The sequence below is a fragment of the Geotrypetes seraphini genome, chromosome 2 (genome assembly GCF_902459505.1).
Source record: "Geotrypetes seraphini chromosome 2, aGeoSer1.1, whole genome shotgun sequence".
Classification (NCBI taxonomy): domain Eukaryota; kingdom Metazoa; phylum Chordata; class Amphibia; order Gymnophiona; family Dermophiidae; genus Geotrypetes; species Geotrypetes seraphini.
In genome coordinates this window covers 67,614,166-67,633,550 of record NC_047085.1, presented here as the reverse complement: position 1 = coordinate 67,633,550, position 19,385 = coordinate 67,614,166, and the positions used below count along the sequence as shown (strand labels likewise).

At 45.0% G+C, this 19,385-nt stretch overlaps 1 protein-coding gene across 3 annotated transcripts in view; it reads right to left on the bottom strand.

Moving 5' to 3' along the window:
• RGS22 (regulator of G protein signaling 22) overlaps window positions 1-10,052 on the bottom strand; it is a 475,118-nt gene extending 465,066 nt beyond the window's left edge. For all 3 annotated transcript variants that reach the window (XM_033934655.1, XM_033934656.1, XM_033934657.1), the window contains exons 1-2: window positions 9,858-10,052; window positions 9,639-9,667 (exon numbers count right to left, since the gene is read on the bottom strand). In XM_033934655.1, the coding sequence (XP_033790546.1) occupies window positions 9,639-9,667; window positions 9,858-9,882 (54 nt within the window). In that variant the 5' untranslated portion in view covers window positions 9,883-10,052. The remainder of the gene's footprint in view (window positions 1-9,638; window positions 9,668-9,857) is intronic.
• Between the last annotated feature and the right edge of the window lie 9,333 nt (window positions 10,053-19,385).

Here is a 19,385-nt window from a genome sequence, read left to right as displayed (position 1 = left end):
GACAAAGCCTCCGAGTCTTCTGCAGAGTTCCCCTGTTCAGGGAATTCTACCTCCATGCTCTCCATAATGCTGTAACCTGCCTCAGGAGTAAGAACCACACCCAGCTCCAGGGTTACCTCGCTCCCTGGAGAGCTAATGATTTGCTGCTGCAGGGGTGGGGTTCTGATATCTCTCTCCTTCCCTTCTCCCCTCCCAGTGTAACATTTCTCTTTCCCTTCCTCCTTTCTACCCCCTGCAGTCCATCTCCCTTCCCTTCCTCCTTTCTGGCCCCCCTCCCAGTCCAACATTTCTCCCTCCTTTCCACCAGTCCAACATTTTTTTCTCTCTTCCTCCTGCATGCTTCTCCTCTGGTCCTCCTTCCCTCCCCCACACCTTTCCTTTCCCTCCCTTTCTGCCATGTCCAGCAGCACCTCTTCTCCCTTCCTTTTACCTCCCCCTGTCCAGCAGTACCCCTTCCTTCCTCCCCCTGTCCAGCATTACCCCTTCTCCCTTCCCTTCTCACCTCGGTCCAGCAGTACCCCTACTCCCTTCCCTCCTCCCCCCTGTCCAGCAGTACCCCTACTCCCTTCCCTCCTCCCCCTTGTCCAGCAGTACCCCTTCTCCCTTCCCTCCTCCCCTGTCCAACATTACCACTTCTCCCTTCCTTCTTCCCCCCTGTCTAGCAGTACCACTTTTCCCTTCCCTGCTCCCCATGTTCAGCGGTACCCCTTCTCCCTTCCCTACTTCCCTGTCCAGCATACCTCTCCTCTCTCTAGGCTACCGGCAGCTCACTGTGTGGTTTTAACTTAGTCACACAGCTGCCACTAGGATTAGTTTAGCCGCTGTTTCATCAGGCAGCCTCGGGGCTTTTGCTAGGCCAGCCCGCCTCGCATCATCAAAGTAGGCCAGCCTAGCAAAGGCCCCGCGGCTGTCTGAAGAAATTAATTCTAAACTAATGCTAACGACAGCTGTGTGACTAAGTTAAAATCACACTGAGCTGCCGCTGCTGGTCTGGGGGTGTGGAGAGAAGCTACCGGGATTCCTGCTTGCCTCTTCTGCTCTGATTTTAAGTGTGCCACAGCATACAGGGGCAGGAAGAGAGGCGCCGGTATCAGCTAACTTGCAACTTCCTGCCTTTTGCTACCGATACTTCTGCTTTCGTATCGGCAGCAGAAGGAAGGAAGTTCCAAGTTAGCTGATGCTGGTGCCTCTTTTCCTGCCCTGTATACCGCAGCACAGTTCAAATCTCAGGAGGCACACTAGTGTGCTGCAGCATACAGTTTGCGATACGCTGCTTTATAGAGTGGGTCCCCAACCTATCCTACAGGAACTCTTAACCAGTTTGTTTTTTGGGAATATACAATCAATATGTTGGAGACAGAGCTGCATACAATGGAAACAAAGATGGCAAAAAGATGTGAATAACCAAAACAAGAAAGAACCAAATGAAGGATTCACTTTAATTAAAAAATAAAAATAAAAAGTCCACCACAAAATAAAACTGGCAAGTCATTTGGGTTAGATTCTGTAAATGGTGCTCAAAAACGGGCATAGGAAAAGATCAGCATAATTAGGACTGCTGTAAATGCTGGCACACAACTTAGGCATGTTCAGGCAGCATTTTGTAATTGCATGAGTAACTTTTAGGAATGCCCCTGGCCATGCCCCTTTTTCAGATGCATGTAATGGAATTAAGACATAGGCCAGATTCACTAACCTGCCCGATCGGGCCCAATCCGGACAGGTCCGACAAATTCAGGAAAGAAAAATATGCAGATGGGGGCGATCGGAGGAACGCCCTCATTTGCCTGCATGGATCACTGTTGTGCGATCCGCGCATATGCGCAGACCATCTGTAGATGGTCTGCACATGCCTGTCAGAGCCGTGATCTTTTTTTTTTTTTTTTTTACTTTTTACTGGACCTCTGGGCCGGCTTTTTTATTTTTATTTTGCCTGTGGTTTTAACCTGCTAGAAGCCCGCACATTAAAACCACAGGCTAGCACTGCGGGGCAGCAGGAGGCAGATCTAGACAGTGGGAGGCAGATCGGGACAATGGAAGGCAGATCGAGACAACAGGAGGCAGATCTGGACAGCGGGAGGCATTCGGGGCAGCAAGAGATTGGGGCTGACAGGGCAGAGAGCAGGGCGGCAGAAGGCAGGGCAGCCGGAAAGGGCTTGAGCGACTGGTCCCTAGCAGTCGCTTCTTTTGTGATCTGGCTGGACTATTATCAAAATAATTACATGGAGGATATTGAGCCTGTGGTCTTTTGGGAGGCTTCCAAGGCAGTAATTTGTGGCTTTATTATTGCCTATGGGTCTGGGAAACGGAAAAAAACAGGAAGCTAAGCTATTAATTTTATCCAGGGAATTTCAACTGCTGTGTAGGAAGCATATAGCTAGCTTGTCTGGAGAGGATAAAGGTCATCTCCAGGAACTTAGGAGGAAAACTGATGATATTCTCATGGAAAGGGCTGTTCAAGATATCTACTACATGGCAGAGATATAAGTTACATAGGTGGGGGGAGGGGGGAGGTAGGGCGCCTGCTTGCCAATTTGATTCACCCCTCTTGGAAAAAAACAGGTGGTCACTTCCATGAGACTCTATATACTAAGGAAAACCATATCAGGCAACAGTTTGTTCAATATTATGAGCGGCTATATGCGCAACGTCCTTTCACGGACCAGGACCATGATGCTTTTTTTACAGACGTCTCCTTACCCCGGCTCTCAGAAACTCAGTTAGCTTGTTTAAATGCCCCAATTACATGCTCGGAAGTGTCGGATGGTATCAAATCTCTAAAACTTGCCAAAGCACCTAGGCTGAACAGTTTCAGGCCAGAATATTATAAAATCATGAAGGACCTAGTTACACCCACCTTGTGTAAAGTCTATAATGGACTGAATCATGTTAAGGGACTGGGAACTCCTAATATGGCCCATGTAGTCTTATTGCCTAAGCCAGGCAAGGATCTTTCCCAGGTGGGCTCATACCAGCTTATCTTTTTACTTAACCAGGACATGAAACTCTTGGCTGCGCTTCTGGCCCAACAGTTTAATGCCTTTTTGCCGCAACTTATTCATGAAGATCAAGCGGGCTATGTACCTGGGCGGTATGCGTCCATGAATTTGACCAGGGCCTTAATGGATTTGCATTCTAAGTGAGGTACAGGGAGCTCTGTGGCAGTCGTGGGCCTGGACATAGAGAAGGCCTTTGACAGTATATCTTAGCAATACTTGTTTTGGGTCCTGGGGGAATACGGGATAGAGGGACAGGTTTTAGAATTGGTTCGCAGTTTATACCTGTGACCTAGGGCATGACTTTTGGTGAATGGTCACCTTACTGAAGCCTTTTCTTTAGACTGGGGAACACCAGTTATACAGGGCATATGGATAGGGAGTCGAGAGAGTCATATTAATCTCTTTGCTGATGATATCTTGCTGCATCTGAAGCATCCCAGTCTACACTTGAACAGGGCTTTTGCGCTGGTGCGAGGCTTTGGACGAATCTCTGGTTTGCGTGTCAACTGTGATAAGTCTGAACTTTTGCTACAAGATGCTACTGGAGAGGTCAGGGGGCAAGTGAGTCTAGCTATATCACCAGTGAAAAAACCCATGCGATATTTGGGTGTCTTCCTGAGCTCCAATACCACCACCATGTATAGCTACAATGTCCTAAATCACCTTGATAATATCTGGGCCTTGTGCACTCAGTGGAAGGACCTACCTTTGGGCTTGTGGGGCAGGGTGATTCTTCTTCCTAAGATCTTATACCTGATCCAAGCTATCCCTATTTAGATCCTGAATAGGGATGTAGCCACATTTCAGCCTCTGATATCCTCCTTTATATGGTGCAATAAATCCGTACGGATTAGTCAGGCAAAACCCTGGATCGACCTGGGGGGGGGGGGGGCATGAATCTTCAGGATCTTCAATATTGAAATGTGACAGCCCTTTTACGTTTTGTTCACGAAGGCTATACAGGCCACTTTAGATTCTCTCCCTTGGGCTGGTTGAACTCATTGTGTTCCATACATTCTTTTTGAATTTACTTAACTAAGAACATAAGAATAGCCTTACTGGGTCAGTCTAATGGTCCATCAAAGCCCAGTAGCCCGTTCTCATGGTGACCAATCCAGGTCACTAGTACTTGGCCAAAACCCAAGGACTTCCAATATTCCATGCTACCGATACAGGGCAAGTAGTGGCTTTCCCCGTTTCTCAATAACAGACAATGGACATTTTCCTCCAAGAACTTGTCCAAACCAGATCTGCTATCCACTCTTACTACATCCTCTGGCAATGTGTTACAGAGCTTAACTATTCTCTGAGTGAAAAAAAATTTCCTCCAATTGGTTTTAAAAGTATTTCCCTTTAACTTCATTAGTGTCCCCCTAGTCTTTGTAAATTTTGACGGAGTGAAAAATCGATCCATTTGTACCTATTCTACTCCACTCAGGATTTTGTAGACTTCAATTATATCTCCCCTCAGCTGTCTCTTTTCCAAGCTGTAGCCCTAACCGTTTTAGTCTTTCCTCATACGAGAGGGGTTCCATCCTCTTTACCATCGTGGTCGCTCTTCTTTGAACCTTTTCTAGTGCCATTATATCTTTCTTAAGATAAGGAGGCCAGAATTGAACGCAATACTTCAGATGAGGTTACACCATGGAGTGATACAGGGTCATTTAACATTCTTAGTCTTGTTAACCATCCCGGCTATTCCAGGCAGTTCAGTCTGAGCAATGGATAACACAGACCGCACCTCAATCTGATGCTCCACCGGTACGGAGTCAATTGATCCATCTCCATGGCACCAGTCATCTTTAACTCAAACATCGAGAAAAGTTACTCTGGTGCGGTACTAAAAGCACTCTCATAAGACCAAGCATCTCAAGGCTTTGACACCAAGTCTTCAACACCATACTCATTCCATACAGGATTCGGATTTATTTGGAGACTCGGAACAGGAACCACTCTCTACTGAAGATGAGGTCTCTTCTAGTTCAGAATCACTTCAACAATTGCCTCAAAGACTTTCTGCTTTTTCTGAGCTGTCTTCTTTTTCTAAATTTCTCCATCAGATGTCTGAGGATCTTTCCATCCTGCTAGAAGCGGATTCCAAGCATAGCAAGGAGTTTGTGGAGGCTTTGGATTATGACCAGCCTCCTAAAGACCTGCTGAAGCTCCCACTCCATGACATTTTATGAAAGATTTTCTATAAGAACCTTGAGACTCCTCTCTCCATTCTGATAGCTCCTAAAAAACTGGACTCTTTGTATAGGGTGGTTCCTATTCCAGGTTTTGCTAAACTGCAGCTCCTTCATGAATCTTTAGTGGTTGAATCCACTCTAAAGAAATCATCAGGTGCTAGTGTCTATGCATCTGTACCTCCTGGCAGAGAAAGTAGAGCAATGGACAAGTTTGGTAAGCGTCTTTACCAGAATGCAATGTTGACCAACAGAGCTGGTTATTATAATTTCCATTTTTCATTTTACTTGAAATATTTGATCAAACAGTTTGCAACTTTTCAAAAGTATATTCCATCCCATAATCAATCGAGATTCCAACAACTCATTACTTCAACTTTTCAATTGTGGAAATATATGGTTCACACTACCTATGATACTTTTGAACTTACATCACGAGCTGTTGCCATGTCGGTGGCCATCAGGCGCCTTGCCTGGCTTCGTGTTTCTGAACTTGATGTAAATCACCAGGACCACTTGGCCAATAGTCCCTGTCCAAGAGATGACCTTTTTGGTCCATCAATGGATACGACTACTCAAACGCTATCCACTCATGAGACCAGATGGGACACTTTGTTAAACCAAAGAAGAAGCCTCAACCACCCCGTACTTTCAAGCCAGCTTCTTCATACAAGCACAGGTTTTCAGCTAAGCTTGCTCCTCCTGCTCCTTCTCAGCTTAAGAAGCAAAAGCAGCAACCACGCCAGCAACCTAAACAAAAGGCTGCTCAACAAAAGCCCACACAGCCTTTTTGACTTGTTCCTCAGGAGCATAGCCACAGTTCCCATTCTCCAAACACTACCTCAGCTGATTGGAGGGCGGCTTCAACATTACGTAAAGCATTAGGAGCTCATCACCACAGATCTCTGGGTTCTAGACATCATTCGTCAGGGGTATGCTGTCCATTTTCATACCCTACCTCCGGATCATCTTCCAAGAGAGTCTATTTCGGACCCGATATAGTCTTCTCCTCTCATTCGGGAGATTCAATCCCTCTTCCTTCTCAATGCCATCGAAGAGTTTCCTTTATCTCAGCAGTCAGAGATTCAAGACTGGAGGTATATGACCCATTCTGGATCTTCGAGATCTCAACAAATTTCTAGTCAAAGAGAAATTCCGGATGCTCTCCCTTGCCCTTCTTTATCCACTTCTGGATTAGAATGACTGGCTATGCTCTCTGGATCTCAAAGAAGCCTACACACATATACCAATTCATCAGGCTACCCGCAAGTACCTTCAGTTTCAGGTGAATGGACATCATTACCAATATAAGGTTCTTCCTTTCAGCCTGGCATCTTCTCCCAGAGTCTTCACGAAGTGCCTGATTGTTGTGGCCGCATTTCTCCGATCCCACAGTCTTCAAGTCTTTCCTTACCTGGACGACTGGTTGATCAAAGCTGTGTCACCTCAGGAGGTGGCTCTGGCAACATCTTAGACCATTGCCTTCCTACAAGTTTTGGGATTCGAAGTCAATTTCCCCAAATCTCATCTAATTCCGACTCAACGTCTTCAGTTCATTGGGGCTATCCTTGATACTACTCTAATGAGGGAGTTTCTCCCTCCAGAGCACCTGAACAATCTTCTCATCCTCTGTCAACAGATGTTGAAGGTGCACACCATCTCTGCAAGGTGCATGATAGTTCTCTTGGGTCACATGGCTTTCACAGTTCATGTAACTCCTCTAGCAAGGCTACATTTTTGCATTCCTCAGTGGGCCCTTGCTTCTCAGTGGTCTCAAGCAACAGATCGTCTCTCTCAACATATTTCTGTCACATCATCTCTTCAGTAGTCGCTTCAGTGGTGGATGACCTCCTCCAATCTATCCAGAAGTATCCTTTATCACTTACCCCCCCCCCAATAGGTGATAATGACGGATGCATCTCCTTATGCCTGGGGGGCGCACCTGGAGAGCTTTCAAACACAAGATCATTGGTCTGCCAGGGAGCGGAAGTTTCACATCAATTTAATCAAGCTCAGAATGATATATTATGCTCTCAAAGCTTTCCAGCACCTCTTGAGTCCTCAAGTCCTCCTCCTTTGCACAGACAATCAAGTGGCAATGTACTAAATAAACAAGCAAGGAGGCACGGGCTCTCTTCTGTTATGTCAGGAGGCTCTGAAAATATAGCTTTGGATGACGGCTCACAGCATTTTCTTAAAGGCTGTCTACATTCAAGGGGAAAAGAATTCCCTGGCAGATAACTTCAGCAGAATTCTTCAGCCTCACAAATGGACTCTCAACTCTGCAACTCTCCATCCCATCTTTACTCCTCAGGTGGACTTATTTGCAGCTCCCCACAATCACAAGTTGTCCCAGTTTTGCTCCAGACTTTACTCTCCTCACTGCCTGGAAGCCGATGCATTTCTTCTGGATTGGACGGGCCTGTTTCTATATACATTCCCTCCAACTCCTCTCCTGTTGAAGACTCTGTTCAAATTCAAACGAGAGTCAGCCACCATGATTCTCATTGCTCCTGGATGGCCCCAGCAGAATTTGATCTCCCTTCTACTTCAGCTCGGCACCAGGGAGCCAATTCCTCTATCAATCTTTCCTACTCTGCTTACTCAGAATCAAGGATCTCTTTTACATCTGAGCCTGCAGTCCTTTCACCTGACAGCTTGGTTTCTCTAGGGCTGAATTCATATGAATTACATCTTTCTCAGCCTGTTCGCAATATGATTGATGCCTCCAGAAAATCAGCCACTCAACAATGTTATCAACAAAAGAGGACTCAATTTTCTTCCTGGTGTCTCCATCATCATGATCCAATTTCCTTGTCAGTGGAATTAGTGTTAGATTATCTACTTCATCTGTCTGACTCTGGACTTAAATCTACATCTATCAGAGTGAATCTCAGCGCTATTACAGCATTTCACATGCTTACTGCTAATCCCTTGGTCTCCAGACTCATGAAATGATTTTTAAACGTGAAACCACCTCTCAAACCTCCTCCAATGGTCTGGAACCTTAATGTGGTTCTTTTCAGGTTAATGAAGCCTCCATTTGAACCAATGGCCACGGCTCATCTCAAGTTTCCTACCTGGAAAGTTGTCTTTTCTCATTTCTTTCACCTCTGCCAGGAGGGTCAGTGAGTTACAAGCTTTGATGGCAGATCCACCCTTCACAGTTTTTCACCATGATAAATTGGTTCTGCGCACGCATCCAAAGTTTCTACCGAAAATTGTTATCGAGTTCATCTCAATCAATTGATTGTTCTCCCAGTTTTTTTCCCTAAAATTCATTCTCATGCAGGAGAAAGGACATTACACACTCTGGACTGTAAGCGTGTTTTGGCCAATTACATTGACAGGACAAAGCCACATAGAACATCTCCTCAACTTTTCAACTCATTTGATCCTAATAATTTGGGGCATCTTGTTTCCAAGAGAACAATTTCCAACTAGGTAGCTGCCTGTATATCATTCTGCTATGCTCAAACTGGACTGTGCCTGGAAAGTTATGTCACAGCTCACAAGGCAGCTTCTGTAGCTTTCCTTAGATCTACTCCTATTGAGGAAATATGTAAAGCTGCCACCTGGTCCTCAGTTCATACCTTCACCTCACATTATTGTCTGGAGTTTTTCTCCAGATGGGAAGGGCACTTCGGCCAGTCAGTATTACAAAATTTATTTTCTTGAAGGCCAACCCTCCCACCATCCCAAGTCTAGTTAGCTTGGAGATCACCCAGGTGTGAGAATATGCTGCCTGCTTGTCCTGGGATAAAGCACAGTTACTTACCATAACAGGTGTTATCCAGTGACAGCAGGCAGATATTCTCACAACCCACCCACCTCCTCTGGTTGGCTTCTTAGCTGGCTTATCTTAACTGAGGGACTGCGTGCCTATGTCGGGCGGGAAGGCACTCGAGCATGCGCGGTGCAGGCTGATTGTAAACTTTCTAAAACTTAAAGTTGCGATTAACTTTTCAAGTGTCTATACCGGGGCTCCATCGGTGATGTCACCCATGTGTGAGAATATCTGCCTGCTGTCGCTGGATAACACCTGTTACGGTAAGTAACTGTGCTTTATGAAAGAGTAGGAATTAGATGACGATTAGATTTGCTTCCATGGCTTTGGAAGAAGTATAAAGGCTTCATCCCATAAATTCTAAATTGAGGAAAACTCTGTAAAACTGGATTAAGATGGGCAGTTTAAAATCAAGATATCACTTCTGCCTCTTAAAGGTAATTAGTACCTTGTAATTGCACTATATTTTTCAGTTATAGTCTATTAACTTTACAAATCCTTGGACAACTAAAACAGACAAGCTATAGAAACAAATTAACTTGCCTGTAATGCAAAACAAAACAAAAAATTATAGAGTTAAAAACAGCAAATGTTTGCAGTCTGTTTTCTATTTGAAGTAAAAAAAAAAAAAAAAAAAGGTAGATACAGTTCTTAAAATGTACTTACAAAATTATGTTCTGTTATAACAGGAGGCTCTGAAACACAAAAACACATTACATTTTACACTGGAATTCGATCTTTACTCAATTGGTTCGAGTAAAATTGTAGTGAGGGGAAGAGAATATCCCCAAAACTAACAAACTAAACTTATTGTGATTACAGAACCAATCAGAATGTTCCTCTGTATTAGTCCTGCTTGATAGCAGAGGACGTATATTAACTTACCAGTTGTCAGGCGTTTCTCCCGCATAGTTGTAATCGGGACAAGTTCCCCGTTTCCTCCTTAATTGTGCAGATGTATTGTTTCGCTAACTTTAAAGCGCATTTTCTCCAACTTTCTGAATCAATCTAAAGTCTGTGCCAACACTGGCGTTATTCATAAGTTATATGGGACAGCCTTTACTTCTCCATTTAGTACCATTGAGCTAGAGTGGAAAGTATAAAATTCGCTTTGGTTCTGATTGCGTGGCTTCCAGCAACTTGGGTTGCTATGGAGTTGCATACAATGCCATGAGAAACAGTGTTCCCCGCCCCAGCTCAGAGCACATACTAGGCTGCTCCGGCCTGCCTCTAAGCTGTCTGAGCAGCTACTTAACCGAGATGTGCATTATGAATCATATACAGTACATTGATTTAAGGTATGCGGAACTGGGGAAGGTGGTGGTAATAAAGTGGAAAAATGATCGTACAAACTGATGTATCCACTACGCTGTAAGGACAAAGCTCAATTTAAATTAATTTGCAGATCAGTGAGAAAAATAGATCTGCAATCAAAGTTTGTTCTGTTTAGCAGTGTAAACTAGAAGTCATGTGGCAAGTAGCTGGACCTGACATTATCCATATTTTTATCATGTGTTCGAATAGAGAGAATCCTCAAGAAAAGCTACTGGGGAAATGTTTGTGATAGTAGGATGCTGTCCAGAAAGCCATATGAACGTGGAAAGCCGGATATTTGGGAAACTTCAACTGGTGTTGCTGCTAGCTGAATTATGGGATGTGATGAACTGCTAGGTGTAAACTAAAAAAAACTTGATGTTTGCCCAGCTACCCAGGAGGGTGAAATACATTGAAGCATGATAGCAAAACCTATCTTGGATAAGGTTTGATATCTTGGAGGTGGACGTGTACTGTCTAGGAGGTAGAATGTACTGTATCTTTAGGAATAGGCACAGAAAATGAGCAGCATGATAAATATGTGAATCTTCTGCTTCAGCTCCTAGGTTACTATGTGAAGGGTAAAAAGAAATGTTATGATTCTTTTTGAAGAAGCGTTACTTTCAAGACTTTGAGATCTTTGGAAATTACAGTACCAAAATGGAGTAAGCATTAAGATATGTAACATTTAAATATTCCATACATGCAGACATCATAGTATGATGTCACTATTCTATTATTGCATGGCTGGTGGATGTCAGCTGAGTCATTGATCTTGTGTGGGAAAGGTACAAGAGAAATACTTCATGCAGTGAACAGATGGGTGCAAATTAAAATCATCCATATGAGTTGATCTGCTGGATATACAGTAACATCTCTGAATCACAAGTATTTATCAGGTAGTCTTTAGTTCTAGTTTGCAATGATATGTTGTGGATATTATATGTGTGTGTGTGTGGGGGGGGGGGGTCTGTGGCTTAATGGGAGTTGAAGCGTGGAACCTCTTGCATTACCCCCCTCCCCACCCCCACCATATGGCCTGCAGGCTTCTGAATCCTGTACTACTACCCTAACTGCAGCTATTTATGGGAATGCAGGATATGGGATAGAACCTGGGTGTGGCACATGGTAGGTTTTTATTTTATTTTAAATTGGCAACCTGGACCTTCAGAAGCAGCATTTCCCTTAAGTGTTCCATCTCCCATCCCCATCCCTGCAGCCGTAATCTTTCTGTGAGTTACTGAAGCAAGAAAGAGAGAGGTTGGGTTATCATCATCATGGTGGGAGAATGGACCTACTAGGTCCAATGCTTTTTTTATGCTTAGTCCCAAGTAAGAGAGAGAAAGGGGGGGGGGGAGAGGTTAGGGAGCAAGTAGGGAAAGAAGAGGGGCAAAAACAAATGAATGTGGGATAAAAAAGTGAGAGTTTATCAGAACTTTCTATACCACCTTTAACTGCCACATTACAGATCAAAGCGGTTTATAATCTAAAATCCTCATAAAAAGAAAGGAATTCCAAAATCTCTAATAGGAAAGTATAATCATTCATCCAACACAGAGTAGACACAGAACTTACATTCAGGTAATGCCATCCAATACTAATTCCAACAGTTCTGTTTTCATTAAATGCCCTTTGAAAAAGCCAGGTCTTCATCTTTGTCTTAAATAGTTCTAAAGATAATTCTCCTCTAATAGATAATAACATGGAACTCCAAATTGCAGACCATGAAAAAAAAAAAAAGCACTATGATGTTTAGGGTGGCAAGAAGAGAAGAGTTGGGGATAAGACTGGGAAGAATGAAAGAGGAGGGTGTGGCGAACAAGGGGTGATGGACAAAATGAGGAAAATTCAGGACATGATGGAAAAAGAATAAGGAGAGAAAGGTTAGGGTGGGGTTAGGATAGGATGAAGGGGTATGGCAAGAGAGAGAGAGAAGAAAGGAGGTAAGTGGACAGCAGAATAAGAGGCAGGGGAGTGTGGGTGAATGGATGGGTGATGAATGAGGGAAAGCTCAAAGGATGAGGTAGGGAGAGAAAGAAACTGCTGGGTACAATTTACAGGGAAAAGAGGATTTGGACGTGATACAGGTAAGCATCTTATTGGAAATGGACTTGGACCTGCTTGCTTGGTACAGGCAGTCTCGAAGCTTCGCAAAGCTTAAAGTGCCTAGGGCAAGGGTAGGCAATTCCGGTGCTCGAGTGCTGGAGCCAGGTCAGGTTTTCAGGATATCCACAATTAATATGTACGAGATGGATTTCCATGCACTGCCTCCTTGAGATGCAAATCTATCTCATGCATATTTATTGAGGATATCCTGAAAACCTGACCTGGCTCTGGCTCTCGAGGCCCGGAATTGCCTACCCCTGGCCTAGGGGATAGCAGAGATATTCTCACGTGTGTGAGGGTGACATCATTCACAGAGCCTGGTACGGACAGTGGTAAAAGTGTATTGCCACTAAGTTTTTAGAAACTTTGTGACTGCCTGCACCGCACATGCGCAAGTGCCTTCCTGCCTGACACCAGCTCGCAGTACCTCAGTTCCGTAAGCAAGCTAAGAAACCAACCAGGAGGGGGTGTCACGTGACTGACTACAAGATGGCTGCTTAGCGTTTTTCCTCCGCTACAGCCCTGCCGATAAAAGATCTTTTGCTGCCCTTTCGTAACCGTGCTCAGCTTCCACATACCTCCTGCAGCCACCGGAATGTCCTCTAAACAAAGTAAGCCGGACCCTGCCTCCAACGCGAGCTCTGCCGCGCCGCATCCAGCGCCTAAGCGCTCCAAGCAAGAGCCGCCATCTCCCGCCAAGGCCGCAGCCTCCCACGCTTACAAAAACGACGTGTTGATCTCACGCGATCTCCAGGTACTCCGGGAACTTATGCAAGAAAATCTTGCAGCGACCGCTGATATTAAAACAGAGATGTGCAACATTATGCTGCAGTTAAAGCAGCACAACGCCCGCATCGATTTGGCCGAAGAAAGACTCTCAGCACATGATTCCCAGTTCCTCTCAGTCCAACGCGATCTGCACAAGATTTCCATCTTGCAACATGACCTGGAGGATATTTCCAATAGGATGCGACGGAGCAATGTCCGTCTTATTGGCCTACCCGAGTTAGCGGAGGGGACAGACATAATGGCATTTTTACATGCTTTTATTCCCAAGAAATTAAATCTTCAATTTTCGCCTCCCCTGGAAATTGAGAGGGCGCATAGAGTCCCCTCGGGCCCTCCTGCGCCCTCCAAACCTCCAAGGCCCATAGTTATGAAGCTTCTGCGTTATCCACAAGCCATCCAAATCATGCAATCAGCTAAATCTGCTCCTGATCTTACAGTTGACGGCAAACAGATTTTATTTGTCCCGGATGTCTCAAAAGTGACTGCACAGAAGAGGAAGGCTTTCCTTTCTATGCGCCCTCAACTCAAGAACATTGGAGCACAGTATGGTTTATTTTATCCAGCCCGAATGCGGGTGACGTATCATAATGTGACTAAAAACTTTGATAACCCTTCTGATTTACAACGCTATCTAGATGACTCGGTGGGCGCTATGACCTGAGCTGTTGAATCAACATTCTTTTTTCTTCTCCACTTGGATGGGCTGCACCCATTTCTTCTTGCTAACATCACATTGGCAGGCTGTGGAGTCTTCTGCTGAGCTCCTCTTGTCAACATGAGACCCCATTTATGGAGCTTTGTTTGTTACGTTTTCTCAGCTTTTTCTGGGCATGAATCACCTGATTTTCTCCTTCCCTTCCTTTTTATTTTGTTTCTGAGGAGCAACTATTCAGATTTTACATCATTCTTGATCCATCCAGCTGTCTGCAACCCCATTTGGACTTTAGCATTCAAGTCTCTTCTACATGGTTAAAATTCATCTAGTTTCCCTCAATGTTAAGGGCATAAACAACCCCTTAAAAAGGAAAAAGAACTTACACTACTTCAAACATCTAGATGCTGATATTTGCCTGCTTCAGGAAACCCACCTTTCTACAGAAGAAGCCCAGAAACTAACCGGTGTTGGGTGAACCAGTGTTCCCGCTAAGCTGCGCTGGGGTGCGTTGACGCACAAAATATTACCTCGCAGCGCACAAGTTTCTCGTCACAGCGCACACAGTGTAGAGCACAGTTCTTCAACCGCCGGTCCGCAAACAAAATCTTGCCGGTCCGCGAAGGATTCGGTCCCCGCCGCAACGAAAGGCCGGCGTCAGCTGACTTGCAACTTCCTGTTGCAGTCGCTGTGCCGGGACTCCTGCCTTCCACCGCGTTTGCCTCCTGCCTTGTCTCCGCACCTCCAGACCAGCAGCGGCAGCTGTGTATGCTTTTAACTTCGGCACAGAGCTGCCCCTAATCAATAGTTTAGCGCGGTTTCATAAGGCAGCCTCGGGGCCTTTGCTAGGCCGGCCCACATCGCATCATCGAAGCGGGCCGGCTATCAAAGGCCCCGAGGCTGCCTCATGAAACCGCGCTAAACTATTGATTAGGGGCAGCTCTGTGCCGAAGTTAAAAGCATACAGAGCTGCCGCTGCTGGTCTGAACTCTTGGGCCGCTGAAGGAGGGCAAAGAGCAGCTGTCCTGGAGGTTTCCCTTCCTCTCGCCTTTGCAGGTTCCTTTTTTCCACCTTTTTTTTTTTTCCTTCAAACGGCAACGGGCCCCAGCATCGACATCAATCAAGTAAGTTCCACTGTCAATCAAGCGGTTCTGCTCGGCCAAAGCTTCCCCTGTGACATGAGCCACCCTCAGGGGAAAGAAAGTGAGGGGAAGGGGGGCAGATGATGGAAGTTGGGGGGGGGGGAGAGAGAGAGAGAGAGAGAAGGGGCAGATGATGGAATGGAGGAGATGAGAGAGAGAGAGAAGGGGACAGATGATGGAAGTGAGAAGAAGGGAGAGAGAGCAGAAGGCAGATGGATGTCAGTTGAGAAGGGAGAGCAGATGCTGAATGGAAGTGGGGAAAGAACACATACTGGATGGAAGGAGGAGATAAATAAAGGGGGAAGAAAATAGTAAGATAATGGAGGGGTGAGGGAAAGGGGTGACAAGCTGTGTGTAGACACAGTGAAAAGAGGGAAACGGGACTAAATAGTAAGAAAGAATTTAATTTAGATGGAGGCAGAAAATAGAGAAGGAAGACCAGAGAAGAAAAGGGAAGAGAGAGCAGAGAATGATCAGATCTGAGTGGAGGAAATGAGAAGAGAGATATGCTAAAAACCACAGGGGGGAGGGAAGGATAGAGATGCCAGACCATGAGGGGAACAGAAGGAAGATGATGGATGCTAGACCAAATTGGGGGGTGGGGGGGGGCAGGAGGAGAGATGGCAGGGAAAGACAGACAGTGAATGGAAGGGGCAGATGCTGGACTGAAGAGACAGAGAAGGTTATCATGCTGCTGTACCGGGCCATGGTACGCCCTCACCTGGAGTACTGCGTCCAGCACTGGTACTTTAAGAAGGACACGGTACTACTCGAAAGGATCCAGAGAAGAGCAACTAAAATGGTTAAGGGGCTGGAGGAGTTGCCGTACAGCGAAAGATTAGAGAAACTGGGCCTCTTCTCCCTTGAGCAGAGGAGATTGAGAGGGGACATGATAGAAACATTCAAGGTACTGAAGGGAATAGACTTAGTAGCTAAGGCAGGGAGAACGAGAGGGCACTCTCTAAAGTTGAAAGGGGATAGATTCCATACAAACGTAAGGAAGTTCTGTGGTAGAAAGCAACATATTTATTTGGCTCATAACTTGCTGGCGCCCGATATTTTTAGCTCACAGTGAAAAAAGTTTGCTCACAACACCCGCCCGCTTAGAGGGAACACTGGTTGGGTCCAACATTCCTTTGCTGCACCAGCTCAAGGCAAGAAAAATGGAGTCATCACCTTAATGAAGAGGTCACTTAATTTCCAGCTCTCTTCACACCAATTTGATCCCAACGGAAGATGGTCCCATATTGAGGGCACCATTGCAGGTCAACCATTGAATCTCTTCAACATCTACGCCCCCAACTCGGATGATCCTGCCTTCTTCCAGTCGTTCCAAACTGTCTCCACCTCGTCCTTGACATCCCACACCATATTCGCAGGGGACTTTAATTTCCCCATTGACCCCTTCATAGACAGATCTTCCACTTGCCGACCGGCCAAGCTTGGAGCCCGTTCTGCAGTTCGCCAACTTATGAATACCTACGGGTGGTCTGACATCTGGAGAATTTCTCATCTTACCACCAAAGACTACACTTTCTACTCATCTCCGCATCATACCTTCTCCAGAATTGACTATATTTTAGGTTCAAAGGACATTGTGAACACTGTTTCCTCCTCATGTATACATGACATTACGATATCAGATCACGCTGCTGTTTCTTGCTCTCTCGACTGGTCTTCGTCCCCCTCCTCTAGGCAATGGCGAATGAACAACTTTCTGCTTCACGATGAAGATTTTCTTTCACACATCACAACGGAATCACAAGCCTTTTTTTCCAACAACCTTGACTCAGTTTCTGAGTTTACTACTATTTGGGAGTCTTATAAAGCTTGGCTCCGGGGTGAGATTATCAGCTACTCTGCCTTCCAACGTAAGAAGCGCAAATCTTCACTCCATCAGTTGGAAACAGACATTCACACCTACAAGACTCAACTATACCTCCGTCATGATCCTTCACTTTATAAACAGTTGCAACTCCTCAAATTTCAATACAACGAAATATTTAGCTCGCTTGCTTCTGCATCCATCTTTCGACGTTCAGCGACCTACTATGCTTCTCATAACAAAGCAGGACACCTGCTAGCCACCTATCTTAAAGGTAGAAGATCTAAACAAAGGATCACACATCTGAAATCGCCCAATAACCAACTTCACACTACTACTAAAGATATCCTAGAAGACTTCCGTATCTTCTACAAGGACCTATATTCCTCTGAATCCTCATCGGAAACCAACTCCATCTCGGACTACCTACCATCTCTTTCTGAATCTCAACAAAGTTCATTGCAAAAACCAATATCGTCTGAAGAAATTTGTCATGCTATCTCTTCATTGCCTCCGGCCAAAGCACCGGGTCCCGATGGTTTAACTTCAGAATTCTTCAAATCATTTTCTTCACTCTTACAACCCCATCTGCTCTCCTACTTCCAGAGTCTCCAGTCATCCCCGAAAGGCAACCGTCGTTTCCTCGAAGCAAACATTATTGTTTTACCGAAACCAAACAGAGATCCCCAGCTCGTGAAGAACTACCGTCCTATATCACTATTGAATCTGGACTATAAAATTTTTACCAAAATACTGGTCTTCCAACTAGAGAAGGTTATGCCCTGTCTGATCCATAGGGATCAGGTGGGCTTTATGAAAGGTCGTTATGGTGCTGATAACACCAGACTTTTGTGTCATATACTCCACTCCACCTCTTCGTCCACTAGTCCTGCTGTTCTTGTTTCTCTAGATGCTGAAAAAGCATTCGATAGAGTGGAGTGGAAATATCTGTTTGCTGTTTTGGCTAAATTTGGTTTATCCCCTGAATTTATTCATATGATTTCACTACTCTATAATAATCCTACGGCCAGTTTGATTGTCAATGATGAAGCCTCCTCTCCATTCGTACTACATAGAGGCACTCGTCAAGGTTGCCCCATGTCCCCACTTCTATTCAACTTGGCTCTGGAACCTCTCTTAGTAGCTATTAGACAATCACCTGACATCAAAGGAGTATCCATAGCCAATATTGAATTTAAAATTTCCGCTTATGCAGACGATGTTTTACTATATCTTTCTGACCCGGAAGCCTCTCTGACCTCCCTCATACAATTGATCTCCTCTTTCTCAATATTCTCTGGTTATAAGATCAACTGGGATAAAACGGAACTTATGCCTCTCAATGATTCATGTCTTCCATTTACTATTGCTTCTCAACCTTTTACCTGGGTATCCATAGGGCTCAAATATCTGGGACTCTCATTCGACAGGGACCGTCGTACATCTGCGCATTTGATCTCCATAGATCTTCTTAATCATATTTCAGCCTCCCTTTCAAAGTGGTCGCCCTTTCATCTTAATTGGTGGGGCCGCCTAGACACTCTTAAAATGATGGTGGTTCCAAAGCTTACCTATCTATTTAACATGTTTCCTCTCCTGTTCCCTCCTGCTTTCTACAAACAAATGGAATCAAAACTATTACGCTTCTTATGGAACAACAAACCCCATCGGATCTCCCTATGCAAACTGAAATCTCCTACCCATCAGGGCGGTGTCAACTTTCCTGACCTCTACTGCTACCACAAGGCCTTCATTCTAAGATAAGGGGCGGAATGGTTCTCCTCTTCCTCCCCTTCTGATATGCCTAACTGGGTAAGACTAGAGACTTCTCTTTTGAACCCTTTTCCCCTTCTTAGACTGATGGGCACTAAAAATTTTCCAAATCTCTCTAAAAACCCCTTAATATCAACCACTCACAAGGTACTTTCTGATCTTGATGCACGTCTTGATATTCCCTGGAATAAATCTGCCTTTTGCCCTATATGGTTCAACAAACTCCTTTTAATTGATAAAAAACCTATATCATGGCCCTCTTGGTATAGTTGTCACATATGGGATATAGGCTCCTTATGTTATCCGAATGGGTCCTTTCTCACCTTCAATGAGCTAATGACTACTTTCTCCCTAAATCCTTCTCACTTCTACAGATGGCTCCAACTAAGATCCTCGATCAATAAGTCGGGCCTGTATCCACTTCCTTTCCATTCGGCTCCCTCCCTCTATTCGCTTTCCCGTCAATTTTTGTCTACAGGACATACCACCTCACATTTCTATAAATTACTTAAAACGCTACTCCCCGATTCCTTGACCCCTTTAAAATCTTCTTGGGAACTAGACTTAGAAACATTGATTCCCGAAGAGGCTTGGACTCATATCTTCCATACCACTTTTCATACATCCCGCTCGGCATCGAATCTCCAACATATGGTTTTTTTCCTTCATAGAGCGCATTGGACCCCTATCAAATCACACAGAATCAATCCTTCCTACTCTAACCTGTGCTGGTCCTGTCAAGCTGAAATAGGCACCTTGAAACATCTGCTTTTTAATTGTTCCACAATCACCTCCTTTTGGGCCTCCACTTG